Here is a 14743-nt window from a genome sequence, read left to right on the forward strand (position 1 = left end):
CATGAACCATGTCTGGGCAGTTGTTAAGCAGAGACGTCACGTGTTCTGCCACAGAAGTGGTTCAGTGTAACAGTCTCAGCCTCCTGTTGGTGTAAATTTTGCTAAGTGTATTTCCTTGCCAAGAAGTCAAGCTGCTCAAATCTTACGGTGGACTGAAGAGGTCTGGGGTCACTTGTTGTAAGTGAATCATGAAAATACACAAACAACTTTTTTTTTTTCTTTCCAGGAAAGGATGCCTGATGATGTTCTTTACCATGAAATGAGGAATTTTCATCATATTTAAATGAACTAAAAATGTCATTTAACTCATAACTTATCCAAACGACTCTCTTCATCCCATTCTGAAATTTAATCTTTATTGCAGCAACCTGGTCATGTGTGAAAAACACAGCCAATTTTGCCTTTCAAAAAATAAATGCCAAATAAGTTACCCCTGTGAATCACTCTTGACTATTAAGGTGGACAAGGACTTTTTTTCTTTATACAGGTTTTGTCTTTTATTATGACATTCTTTTTTCTACAAGAAGAAACAAAAATTACACCAACTAGAAAAACTATTCTGCGCTTTCCCTGCTAAACCACAGACTAATTCTATGCAACAAGAAGCCTTCAAAAGTCATTTCTTTTTTCATTATAAATTTGTGTAAAGAACATTGGTATTTAAAACACTACTTTTTGTGTACAAAATTTTACCATTTTTAACAAAAGCGGTGAAGACTTTGCAGGACCCAGGGGCAACCTTTTCAAGGTGCAGTGTTCTCAGCCCCCGATACCGACGCTGCTGCTGGGCATCCAGTGTGTTCAGTGGGCCTGACTCCAGGGCTGTGTCCACGGTCTCCTGTCCCAGACCAAGTTCCACCTGTGCCCACATCTATATTTTTTCAGAGTTGATCCTGCCTACTAAAAGGCAAACCGTATTATGTTGAAACGGCACCAGTTCTTCTTTTACCATCAACCACTGTGCAAAATGAAAACATTTTCATAATATTTAATGAGCAGAACAACAGCCAAACACCCTCATGCCACGATGTCATTCAATTTAAGCAAAGAGTCTGGTTAATCTCAATTGGTGTCATTCAAGCATGTCTTTGGAGCACACACTGAAATGAACAATATAGAATAAGAAGATAAGGAACAATAAGATAAGGAATCTTCTTCAGTTTACGACTCTGTGTGACTCAAACAGGTTCAGATATGTTGTCAGTCATGAAAACAACTCTAATTTTATTTTTCATGGTGTGAACGTCATCTTTCAAAGCAAGATTCTAAAACTAACCTAAAGGAAAACTTAGAATTTTTAAAATTTGGCTATTATACTGTTTTCCATTTTATTTTTTCTAATAAAAACTACTCTGTGTTTCAAATATTTTGTGTAAATTTTTCCCTCAAAATTAATGTTTCTTAAAAGAATGCAAGCCACAAGCCACTAAAGTTCCTGGTTTTTTTTAACCATTCTTTTTTTTTTTTTTTTGGCTGGGAAAGAATCACCCTGAGCTAACATCTGTTGCCGATCTTCCTTTCTCTTTTTTTTTCCTTCTTGAAAGCCCCAGTACATAGTTGTGTATTCTAGTTGTAAGTCCTTCTAATTCTTCTACGTGAGCCACCACCACAGCATGGCTACTAACAGACAAGTGGTGTGCTTTTGTACCCGGGAACCGAACCCGGGCCACTGAAGCAGAGCGTGCCAAACTTTAACTGCTAGGCCATCAGGGCTGGCTCTAAAGTTCCTGTTTTTAATCATTAACCTATGTCCCAGTTAAAATAATTTATACAATATTACATTTTAAATCAAGTTGCTAAAATCATGCCCCCAAAATTAAGTGCCTTTACTGTTATTGGGAACTTACCGTGAAATAAATCGAAGTAAATGCATTTGCCTGTATGAAAATAAACATTTTATCAAGTACAACTGTGGTGAAAAATTGAACTGATTTGTGGAAGTGACTGGGACTTTTATATAGCCATATGCCACTGTTTATCACATGAAACAGCACGCTTCTCTGTACACCTACAAAGAAAGAACATGTCCGAGCAGGCCTGATGGGCTCCCACTGACTTCGGGACGGCTAGTATCTGTGTGAATTCTCCTCTCTGCATCACTCATCGTGTTCACTAAAGCAAGCCAATTCTGGTCACGCACAGTCTCTAATCACTCACTCTCAAAAAAGTTTTCCAGTCCCTTTTGCGGAAAAAACTGAGTTTTGCTGACATGCAAAGCAGCTTCTGCGTATTAGTGGCAATGCCTTTTAAGACCTCCAGAAGAAAAACTCGGAGTCAACTGGTACTCCGGAAAGATGCAGAATGGCTGCCTGGGGTTACATCTCCTCTCCTGAGAGTTCCGGTGGCACAGCAGCCAAAGGGCGAGGTGTCAAGCGTCGGTCTCACGGAAGCAGAGTCCTCACGAAACAGAACTATCCAGACACTTTTGAAATCATCTTTATTTTGGTTGCAAAGACACAATTTACTTAGTTACTTAATATTTTATTTGTTCCCATTTGAAGACTCACAGCTTGCCATGTAAAACATTGCCTTTACTATCAAACAGCTATATAAGAACATTATAAAATACAAACTATAAACTAAGATAGTCCTCTTTACAGTTTTCAGATTAGTGCGTTAAAACAACAGTGATTTAAAAAGGCAAGTGAGTTAATTGGCAAACATCCAATTCCTTTTCCAATGAAGGATGCTACAAAATGGTATGCAAGGTAAAACGCTAAATTTTAAGGGTTAGGTGCTCAAAAACAACAATTGTGGGAAAGTTACTTGTCAAAAGTAATTTTGACCCAAGGATACAAAAGTAACCATGATTCTACAGGACATAAAGGAAGGTAATTAATTTTCCATGATAATACTGTGGAAATACACAGCGAATAACAAGTCGGGATCTTTAGAATTCTAAGACAGTAAGTATTGATTTGTCACACTCTTCCCCCAAGTTACTTTTGACATTTATAGTGACTACACATTCCCCAGCAAATGTCAGACTTACATAGAGCCTATGTAGAAACAATCTACCCTTAGTATTCTACTAGGCAATCTACAGTAAATGCTTCATATATACACATTGGGAGTATGAGATACACTAGGAAATGATTCATTGATTTCATGCAGAGTAAACAAAGGTCTTAAGACAAAACCAACCATAAAAGTTAAATAGACAATTTGTGCTGCTATGAACCAGAAAAAAAAGCACCACAAACAGATATGTTAATTTTTTCAAAATATTGAGACTATTTCCTCTGCTGGCCCAAATCAAAATTAAATTTGAGATTTTTAATTGAGGTTAATACAAATCTGGGTGCATGTTACACTGTGAGAGAAAGATGCACACAGAACGCACACACCTTGAGATTTACTAATTCCAAAAACTAAGTCAACTGGATAAATAAATTATACATGAAAGGCATATACAATGTGGGCAACGGCCTAACAGTTACGAGATTGAAAAGTATGGAAGTTATGCCAGCAGTGATATTTAGAAAAACTTTCTATATTAGAAAATATCAGATTTAATCCAGAGGAAACTTCCCCCCAAATAAAAATAACAAAATATGGGAACCATCCTTTATGCAATACCTTTTAAAAAAACAAACAAAAACAAACACAACATGATTACAGGAATCTTCCTACATAATTTAGATAATGTAGTGCGATAGTGTGCTCCTTCATAATTTTAGCGGCTCGCTCCCCATATGATGAGACTGATAATTACAACTCCGATGACAAGGACAAAAATGATGATGCACAGGGTTTTTCTGGATTTGCGCTGTAGATGCAAAAACCAAAAACATGTTTACAGATGGAGAGGAGCATCTCCATAGCAGCTAAAAATCATTCGGTTCAATCAACGGTAATTTATTGCCCTCAAAATTTTGGCTGTATTTTTTTGCTTCTCAAAAATCTCTTCAACGTACATATGACACTATTCTTTCAAAAAATATTCTTGAATTAATAGTATAATTCAGGGAGTAATTATTCAACTTTTGTTGGTAATTTTTCTGGGTGTGTGTTTGGGCTTCAAAAAGAAGACACAGAGAAATAAAAGTTACCGACTTAAGCAATAAACCGAGGTTATCTATGTATGAAAACAAAGAACAGCTTAAAAGTGTACATATTTTAAAACTTTTATCAAAAAGCTGCTCTTTAAAATGAGTTATGTGAAAGTATCAGCAAGTGTAAATGTTCGGCACTTTTTCCTAAATTTATTAGTTTCCAAAATCATTCCCATTCTTTAATATTAATGGAAATTGCATTCAAAATCTCAATACACAAATGAAAAAGTGCTAAAAAATTATAATACAGTCATTTAAAATACTAAGGCTAAGAGTTCTGTTCCATTCTTCATTCCGAGCCCAGTTGCAGATTTCTCTATTTCTTTAATGGCTTGTGTATCTCACAGCAACAGGCAGGAATCCTTTTTCTTACAAAGTAGAAAAATTTGTCAATTTACTTTGTGTCAACTGGCAGTACCACAAAATTTACAAAAAGATGTTTCTGACTCTGAAAACCACGAACACTTTCAGTATTCCACGTATTCATCTAATACTCCTTATATATTAAACGCGACTTCTCTAGAGTTTCCACATGTCATGCCTACAGGTTTTCCCCAGACCCTGCCTGGCTACCACTTGTTCCCACGTGCAGTGTACTTTTATGAACATCGTGGCTCTTCCACAGTTCCCCTGTTGACCAGGGCACCCTCCCTCGCGGCGGGCAGTGAGGTCCCGGGGTGCCACAGTGAAAGGCACCCATGACCTTCCTTTATGCTCAGGGTTCACCCATCCTATTTAGAAGCACCGTATTTTGCAGAGGCATGAGTTTAACATCAAGGCTTCCAAGGAGGACAACTGGAAAGCCTCTCTCTTCCCAACACTAGCGTGGCCTGGCCCTCTCCTCACCCCTCAGGGCCTGTGGAATCAAGAATGGGCGCAGCTCCAGCTCTGGAGGGGCAGCTTGGGAAGATGTGTCCCTTTCCCCAGGGTGGCCGTAGGCTTGCCCTTCCACAAGGAGGAGGAAAAGTAAAACTTGGGGATATGTCTACATCCCTCCAAAATCCAAAACCAAGACGAAATAACATGTAAGCCACTCACTGATGAATCCTGCTACACACTAAGCTTGAGCAGTTATAACTGGTGGCCTTTACCGATTACTGTGTGCGCGTGTGCGTGTACGTGTGCAACTATTCGTGAATGAAACCCACAGTGCCTCACACAGTGACGTTTACTCTGCTGAGGTGCGTATCAGAACCTCACGCACAAAGAAGGTACACACGAGTCACTCCATCGGTGAAGACAAGCGGCTGTAACGCAGCACTCTACACAGCTTCACTGTTCTCTCTGCATCACAGGATACGCCGTGACTCGTCCAGTGAAAAAAACGGCATTGAAACAAACTACAGGGAACTTCCAAGGTTAGTTGGAAGTTCTACCATCTACCATCGCTTCCTTGCATTCATCGTCAGCTCCCCTGCCCCTCTACATTACTCATACTCACACAACAAAATCCTAACCTGTAACCATGTAGCTGAACGTGGATGTAAAAACGTGAAAAGCAACTGAAAACATCTAAGATGATGACAATATCTTAGATATTTTATAAGAAGGTGACAAGGTCTGAGAAAATAATTATGAACAACAACAACAAAAATGGAGTTTTAAAAGGGAAATTAAATCAAAGACTAGGGTGGTATTTAGGGGCTCCCAAAGAGCTCGGCCTTATCCTTGTTGAGTATCAAAGCACATGTCATAAGACACATTAATAGTTCGTGGTCCTATTGCTCGTAGCGTACTTAACACACACTTTACACCTGACACACACATGTGAACTCCCTCTATTAACCTGATTCACTTAAGAAATCAATTCACTCCTGGTGAAGGGCCTGCTGAACCCAGACACGAGAGCTCCTCAAGGACCCTGCAAGCTAACACCATCTCCACAGGACCTAAAGACACCTCTCTAGGACGAGGACCTCTGCCTCTTCAGTCCAGAGTGTCACTGGCAAAAATAAAGAAAAGAGAGAAGGGAACAGCGAGAAACGGGGGGAGAGGCTGCCCCAGAGGTTTCTGGGTTGGGATGTCACAGAGACAGCAGGGGCTGCAGGGAAGCCTGGAGTTCTCCACCGCTCCGCTCCTGACTCTGAACACGCAACTTCCCATCCCTGGGGACACGATTCTGGTTCAACCCCGAGAAGAAACAGGCTACACCCAGTTGTAAACTGACTGGCATACTTTCGACCTGGCTTCCACGCGATTTTAAAATTCAACATCTCCAGCCACCTTAAAGCTGGTTACACACACAGACACACAGTTAAAAGTCTAAGTTATAGGACAATCGATTACAGTCGATATTACCTGATAGTCCGCCGCCCTGGACAGCTGCTGGTTCGCTTGTTGAACGTGCACCTCTGCGTTTTCCACGTTGGCTTCTATGCTGTCTTTAAAATAAAACACACGCACGCACACACACACACACACGGGAAACTGTTAAACTTGTGTTGATGCTCCAGCAATAGAGCTGCATGGATTACTAGGTTTCACTCAAGATAAGATTAAACATGTTCCCTCTTCAAAGGTTAATACTAGTGGTGGATGGACAAAATTGAATTTTTTTTAAGATAGCTATAATTCTTCCCTATACTATTTCTCAGGTGATCTAAACAAGACACAGAAATTCGAAAAAAAGAAATGTGATCATCTTCATTACAAAACAAGTCCAGTTCCACCTGGTAACCCCTGAACAGCAGTCACCTGGTTTGCCTTCTCTGACGGCCAACTCAGTACTAGGCATCGGAATGTTACTGAGAGTAAATATAGAGACCCGAGAACCTCACTTGCTCTGTGGCCATCGTCAACCTACTTCTGTGCTGAGACCTAGCCATCCCTGAGGACGCACGTGGCCTTCTCAAGTGACAGTTTTCCTTCCCACCCTCCTCTGGCCTGGAGGTGGAGCAGGTGCCGCTTTGCAGCCCGAGAGACCCCTGTCTCTTCCTCCTCCCTACCAACTCTCAGTTTGAAAGCTCATGCTATCGAACTCATCCAACCCTCCTTGGGGCAGACATCTACAGATCTCACCGTCTCTTCTCAGTCCTTGAATATTTTAGCCCGACTCACTGATGTTCTCTTCAGTGCTTGTATCAAACATATTGGCGATTTCAATCTCCAATTGCTGACCTTCTAATACTCTGCTCTCTAAATCCCTCAAACACACATTTTTCAAACTTTGCCTGGTACCCTTTCTCAGCTGCCTGCCTCCATGATCACACCCCCTACCCGTCATGACCAGTAACTGCAGCTTCTCCACAATCTCAGTTTCAGTCTCACCTGCTATCCTTACAGTTCACTCGTTCTAAGACCCGACTTCACCGATCCCCACTTTCCCACTGTCCCTCACACACTTCATGTTCTCTCTTCCCTCCTTCGACCGTATCCACCAACTGCACGCAACAAGACCTGTGCTCTGCCTTCTCTGCTGTTGTCAGGAAGGAACTGTCCATGCTCCCAGCAGGAGCCTACCATTCCATTTGTGTACTTTCTCCCATTCCTTGCCACTTAACTCAAGGACCTCAGCCCAGCGGTTTTCCCCTTTCTTACTTACCATTAGCATTTCTTTCCCTCATGAATCATTCCTATCCATCTATACCTCCTATCTTAAAAACAAACCAAACCCCCTCTCATTTATTCCACATCCACGGCAGCTGTGCCCTCATGCTCTGGTCCACTTTCTAGCCTGACTCCTTCCAAGAGCTGTCAGTACTTGCTACCTCCAGTCGCTCTCCTCCCATTCTCTCTGCAGTCGACTTTCTCATGCTTTCCCCTCACTATTTCACCAACACAGCTCTCATCCAAGGTCACCTATGCCCTGCACATGGTTAAATTCAGCAGGTAATTCTTGATCCTGAGTTTACAACCTACAGCAGCATTTGAACGGCTGACCAGCCGTTGCCCATGAGGCACTTTCTCCACCTCATTCCAAAACAACACCTTCACTTGGTTTTCCTCGTCGTCACTGGCTACTCTCTCTTAGTCTCTTTTGTTGGTTCCTCCACAACTCTCTGGGCTCTAAAGCAGGAAGAAGCAAACTTGTTCAACAGAGGGCCAGATGATAAATATTTTAAGTTTTGTGGTTCATATGACTTCTGCCATATATACTCAACCACACCTCTACTGTACGAAAGCTGCCAGAGTTAACACACAAACGAATGGATGTAGTTTGCTGACCACACTCTAAAATTCACAGGACCCAGGATGAAGTTCTCAGACCCCTTCCTTTCTCTGTCTACACATTTTTCCTAGGTGACTTCACCTAATCCCAGGGCTTTAAACACCATCTATGTGCAGATGATCCCCAGATGTATACCCCAGCCCAGACGTCTCCCTTGAACGCCACATTCACCTTACCAATGCCTATCAAACCTTCACTTGGGTGTCAACTGGCCCCTCAGACTTAACATAGCCAGAAGTTAACGACTTACACCTGTCCAAACCTGCTCCGGTTACAGATTTCTCTGTCTCAGAAAAGGGCAACACCACCATTTTGTGGGCCAGGCCAAAACCTCAGAGTCATCCTTGAATTACTCTCTCAGACCCACATCCAGCTACTCAGGAGATCTTTTTGGCTCCACATTTAGAAAATATCCAGAATTCCATCACTTCTCACTTCGCTGCTTCCATCCTGATCCAAGGCAACACAACTGCTCACCTGGATTCTTTCAGCAGCCTCTCAAGTGGTCTCTCTGCTTTTGGCCTTGCCCTTGACAGTCTTTTCTCAACCTAGCAGCCAGAGTGAGCCTTTTAAAACCTAAGTCAGACTATAACACTGCTCTGCTCAAATCCTCCCATGGCTTCCCATCTATTAATAATAATAGAAGTCCTTACAACGGCTCAGGATCCTACACGATGCCAGCCCCCGTGACTTCTGACACCATCTCCATCTTCCTCTCTCTCGCGTCACTGACCAACGGTGTCAGGCGTGCTTCTGCCTGAAGGCCTTGGCGCCTGCTCCTCCTCTGCCCGGAACACTTTCTCTTACTTGCTCCCTTACTTCCAAGAAGTCTTCACTCAAATGTCACCCATGAGTAAGGCCTCACTGCCTGCCCTACATAAAGCGGCAACATTCTCCACCACCAGCAGTCCCAGCCCCCTGCCCCGGCCTTATCTTCCCCATTGCTTATCACCATTTACCTACTTTTCTCTCTCTTTTTTTAAAATGTCTCTCTCCTCCAATTAGATTACAAGATCCACAAAGGCAGAGTGTCTCTTATCTGTTGTTTAATTACAGCTGAATCCCCAATGCCTAGATTTGTGCCCAGATATAGCAGGTACTCAATAAATATTTGTTGGATGAATGAATGGTTTTTGAAATTTTACCCTGTGACCTACTGGGGCTAGAGAGGAGGGTAAGAATGGACAAATTATAGTTATATTAAGCTATAGGTCCAAGTATATCAACTGAACCAAATTCAGAAAATATATTAAATGTATCTTTAGACATACCCACAGGTATCTTCATATTTCAAAATTATCAACATGATCAGGATCCTAATCAACGCTGACAATTACACCTTAAATGAACTACTATTACATTTAAAACTTAAGGAGAGTCTTAGTCACTGATTTTAAGAATTCTTTTAAGAAAGTCTTAGCATCTAAATTAATCTACTAAATTAATCTACCAAAAAGGTATTAGAATGAGTGATCAGGCAAATGGCTACCTATTCCCTCTAAACTAAAAGACAAGATAACATGCACAATTATAAATAGCACAAGTTTCCCAAAAAGTCCTGGGTGTGATGAGAATTAAATTGGGATAAGACTGAAATCAGAAGTCCTGGAAATAGCTAGAATGACGTTACATGATGCCTTCCATGATCTCAGCAGCAGTAGGCCCTGATTAAATTTGTGGCTTCTGAAATAAATGAAGCTGGTCCTTTCAACCATTAGGACCCAAAAACGAGATCTGCTTTAGACAATGCCAAGGGTGATGCTTTGTCTGTTGTAGAGACTGTGTTTCTGATTCCAGAGGGACCGAAAGAGAGAGAGGGAGCAGTTACTCTTGCTGGATAAGTTACCACAGGTGAATCGCATGCAGCTCGCTCCCACCTCATGAAATCTAATCAGTAGGTCTTACCTATCATGTCTCCTTGCTCATGAATCATCATTCCCAAATCTTTAAATATTTCATTAATATCCATAATATCAGCCTAAGAGAAAAAGGCACATATTACTATAATTAGAAATTCAGTGCCCAATCCACAAAAGGGGAAAATAAAAAAAACCCAAATCACCATTCACCCATAGGCAAGCAGGCATCTAGACTTCACACAAATGTTGGAAACACCAGGAAACTATTTTACATGAGCAATCCCCAGTAACTACACCGTGAATACAGTAACCAGTTCTCTAAAATAAGTCTGTGACATTAAAAGTATCAGGCAAGGCAGGATGGGAATGAAGGATCTATAATAGAGAAGGGTTGTGGGTCACTGAGTTTATGTCACTCAATTTGATTAGTTTGTTATCACAAGCAGTATTTCCTGATAAGAGTGTAAGATATTCTTGTTATGATATATTTCTAGTAAAAATTTATACATCAATTTGACAATTTAAAAGAATAAAATATTAGGTATAAATTTAAAGTCCCACATTAATAAATTTGAATATGCAATGGAATACTGATGAATAAAGAAGTTATAAATTTACTTTTCTTCAATATATGCTAACTATTATTTTGCCTGATTAAAAAGTAAAGTTTAAATATTTTATCCAGGAGGGGTGGGGCAATTTATATACTCATCCTGTGCCTTAGGTTCCCCATCTGTAAAATGGCAATGATTATGGCATAGTTAACCAGTTCATGGAGGTTTTATAAGTGAACGAGAATATTAACATAAAGAATTTATCACATAGTGCTTGGCACATGGAAGCCCTCAATAAATTGTAGCTGTTGTTAGCTATTATCAGTTCACCTTTGAGGGAAATAGGTAGGTTCCATAGGAAGAAAGGGTTACTAAATTGTTTAGATCTCTTTGATGTCATAAACATACTAGAGAGAAATAAGACACATTTAAAGCCCTTACAGAATAAGGCTTCTGTAAATAATACAGAAGCCTTATTCACGCAGGTGTGATGTGTATCATGTGCCATGGGAGCCATCCAGACTCTCTGACCAGTTATTTATCTATTTATCTCTAGACTGATATTTTCTCAATGCTAGGTGACCTGGGAACAAAAAAACAAAGTTGGAGTGGAAGGAAGTTTGTTCTCTCACTGTAGCACAAATTCTAAGATTATTATTATTACTTTATTTTTATTTTTATTTTTTTTTGCTGAGGAAGATTGGCCCTGAGCTAACATCTGTGCCTATCTTCCTCTACTTTATATGTGACGCTGCCACAGCATGGCTCGACAAGTGGTGCATCAGTGCACGCCTGGGATCTGAACCTACGAACCCCGGGCCACTAAAGCGGAGCACGTGCACTTAACTGCTTGCGCCACTGGGCCAGCCCCAGATTATTATTTTTTAAGGAAGGGAATTATTCTAATTTATATGAGAAATGCCACCAAATTGATATATTTATTTTGTTTTCTTTCTCGACCCCTCTCCCAGCATTATCTAAGCATCTCAAGGACAAATGCACTAAGCACAGGGCAGCAGTCCAACTTTGCAATGTAAAGCTTACTTCAAGTTGCCTGATAGACGACTCTCTCTCGTGAATAAGGCGGAGGTCATCTTCCGTAATTTCTTCGTCCTGCACCTGCACTTGGGGTTGAGTTTGGCTAATAAAAAGAAAAGAATACGGAAAAAAGAAAGACTGTTACTAAAACAATGAGACTTCCTTCTTATTTAAGAAGTACTTACTAAGCAGAATATTTTTTCTTCGAAGTCAGACAATTGCTCACTTAAATTCTCAGAATATAACAAATATTAATCAAATTGTATTCATGCTTCATTTCACTGATATTATTTTTCAGAGTTAATTAATTATTGGAAGCTATATTTGGCAGCTGACTATTTCTTTTCAGTTGACTTAAACCTCACAACATGGGGGAATAATCTATATCAAATAACAATTAAGTCAATAATATTTATTTGAATAAATAATTATCAAGTATTATTGCAATATTGGAATATTTTTGTATACTTATACATTTTATAATAAATAATTATTTTGAAAAATTTTCAAATTTATTATTTGTTTTCTATTTATAAACAACTTAGGACAGTTATGATATAATAGACTGAAAGCTTTAATTCTGTCCCAGGGACAATAATGTATAAAATGTATTCGAAAAATTCTCTTTTGATCTGTATAATGTGTTATACTTCTTACCTTTCCCAGGACACAAGGTTCTTTTCTTTTGAGCTCTCCTCAGGAAAACCACCCTGAATAATTTAGTAATAGAACGGATTGAGAAGGGGCAAAGAAAAACACACCACACTCACATTTTCCCTCATTATAATCTAACCTGATTTATATGCACTCGAGTGTATGTGTAGAGAAAGCGAGACACGTTCTTGTTGTAAGATTTTAGGTCAACTACTTCAAGTAATAACAACATTATATCCCAAGCCGACAAGGAAGGAATTCATTAAATATTCTCAAGGGCCAAATAATACATATTATTTGAGCAAACGTAACATAGTCTTGGAACTTCTACATTAAGGAACAACTTGTGATAGTTTCTAAGGGAATTTAAAATTAGATTAAGTCAAAATTCCACTCTAAACTACCCTTTTGTTGATTTTCTCCAGGTGTACCTTCATTTTCAGTATTCATACGTTACATTCACAATGTTCGTTTCCATCACTGTCATGCAAGCAGGAGTAAAGTGCTCTCTCCACTAGCATGGACACAAAGAAACAGCCTCAAGTTGAAGCAAACCTGGGAATACCACTTAGGATTTGACCCTCAATCTCTCCTGACAAAACGTTCCCATATTTTTATATAATCTATAATCTTTTGTCCCAGGACATGGACAAAATCATCACAGTGACACATAACTATCATCCTTCTTAAAAACTGAGCGCTTGAAAATAACTATTCAAATACTGATTTCCAAGATATTCACAGGTCTTGGTGACTTAAAAAACAGGCCAATGCCGTCTTTTCAGGGATCCTTAGAGAGTATCGTGTTTTTTTACTTTTTAGTAATCTCTTTTAAATACTTACAGATACTCTGGAACTGGCTCTTACTCGAGCAACAAACTCTTTCTCTTTCTCAGCTGCTTGCCTCTGAACTTTCTGAAAGTTTGTCAGCGATGTCGTGAATTCAGCCACTAAGCGATCCTTCTGTATTTTCCTTTGACGCTAGAGGAAAAGGGGGGAAAACCTACTAGAATCAAGCTGTGAAGTTCTATAGAATTTGCAAAAGCTGTTTCACCACTAGCTAGCTCTTTATTTAACTTTGAAATTTTCACTCACTCTCCAATTACAGGGCCTTACTGATTAACTCTCAATAACATTTCGACAATATGTTCAAATACTGTGTATATTTACCTTGAGGCAAGAGGCCCATAAGGCTGGATTTCTCACCTCAAATTTTCATCCTAAAAAGTGGGCCATGATTTTGAGGTTATTTTAAAGTAGCTCTTATTTTTTTTTTTTTAGTAAAATAAAACCTTATGCTCTTACCTAAGTAATAACTTCCGCTAAGTAAGCACAGAAAGAAATATGTGCCCCTAGGGACCCTCACATCTTGAATGGGTGTGCCCATTGCATGAAGTCAGCACTAGAAAGCCAGGAAACAATTACTCAGGAAGTACTTTCTCAGCACTGACTTAATTACGGGTCGGGGCATTTGTATGGAAATAATTTTTGCTTTACTGAACCACAGGATACTACCTGGGCAATTAAGTACAGTTCTGTGTTCTGTGAACTAATCTGAAATACAGTTTTTCCCCCTAAGCTCCTTTCTAGCATAACAGTTCAAAGATCCTACAGTGCATTTGCTTTCTCTCTCATTCAGTACATCCGCAATGAGTCTTAAAGCTTGATACCTGTTCACTGGGGGTGGTGGGCAGGGATCCGAATTCTTTAATGTACTTGTCTGTTTCTTTGGCAAGCTGGTTAGTATACTGCTGCTTCTGTTGCCTGAAGTGAGAAAATATGCATTAAGCCGAAGAACTAAGATATTTCTTTAAGCTATGACTCTGTCACTTGACTCAACCCTGATAAATAGTTTTATAAAAATCACTGTTTTACAGACTGGCTCCAAATTTTCTCTATGAAAATAAAATTTTCATGTTCTATTTTTTGATAAATTTTGAGCAAATATTATATGGAAGGTCCTTTACTCACACAAGGGGGTAACCAAGCTTGGAGAAATAAATATCAGCAGCCATTTAGACAGGAAGATGACTCAAACCAACGCGAGCTTGTCAGATGTCTGATGTCTGGCATATTGGGGGCGTGGGAGCCTTTTACCTGCATCCCACAACTGGGGGGTCAGCTGTGTAAGTAAAGAAGATTTGCTGCCTTAAACTGTGCCCAGTTCCCAGGTCTTTAGGGTACATCCAGCCTCTCATATTTCTCTACCTGCGCATTTATAGCCTATAGATACTTAAAAAAAAAAAAAAAAAAAGAGGGGAAAAGATAATAAGTGATAGTACAAATTTACTATTATTTAACTTTGCTGTGGAAAAAATAATAGCATTTCTCTGTAAAGGGAACAGAACACAATAAAAGAGGTCAGTTATATAAGTATCTACATCTATCTTGCTAGCTGGCTCATAAAGTAAAAAG

General features: G+C 39.7%; 1 protein-coding gene across 4 annotated transcripts in view; it reads right to left on the reverse strand.

Moving 5' to 3' along the window:
- Nucleotides 1–221: 221 nt before the first annotated feature.
- STX7 (syntaxin 7) overlaps nt 222–14743 on the reverse strand; it is a 48671-nt gene continuing 34149 nt past the window's right edge. For 2 of the 4 annotated variants that reach the window (XM_004422327.3, XM_087444126.1), the window contains exons 4-10: nt 13999–14092; nt 13172–13309; nt 12332–12384; nt 11681–11777; nt 10129–10201; nt 6354–6436; nt 2421–3769 (exon numbers count right to left, since the gene is read on the reverse strand). In XM_004422327.3, the coding sequence (XP_004422384.1) occupies nt 3677–3769; nt 6354–6436; nt 10129–10201; nt 11681–11777; nt 12332–12384; nt 13172–13309; nt 13999–14092 (631 nt within the window). In that variant the 3' untranslated portion in view covers nt 2421–3676. The other 2 variants (XM_087444127.1, XM_087444128.1) reach the window with 2 other exon arrangements.

The sequence above is a fragment of the Ceratotherium simum genome, chromosome 19, assembly GCF_057802395.1.
Source record: "Ceratotherium simum simum isolate JZ-2026a chromosome 19, ASM5780239v1, whole genome shotgun sequence".
Classification (NCBI taxonomy): Eukaryota; Metazoa; Chordata; class Mammalia; order Perissodactyla; family Rhinocerotidae; genus Ceratotherium; species Ceratotherium simum.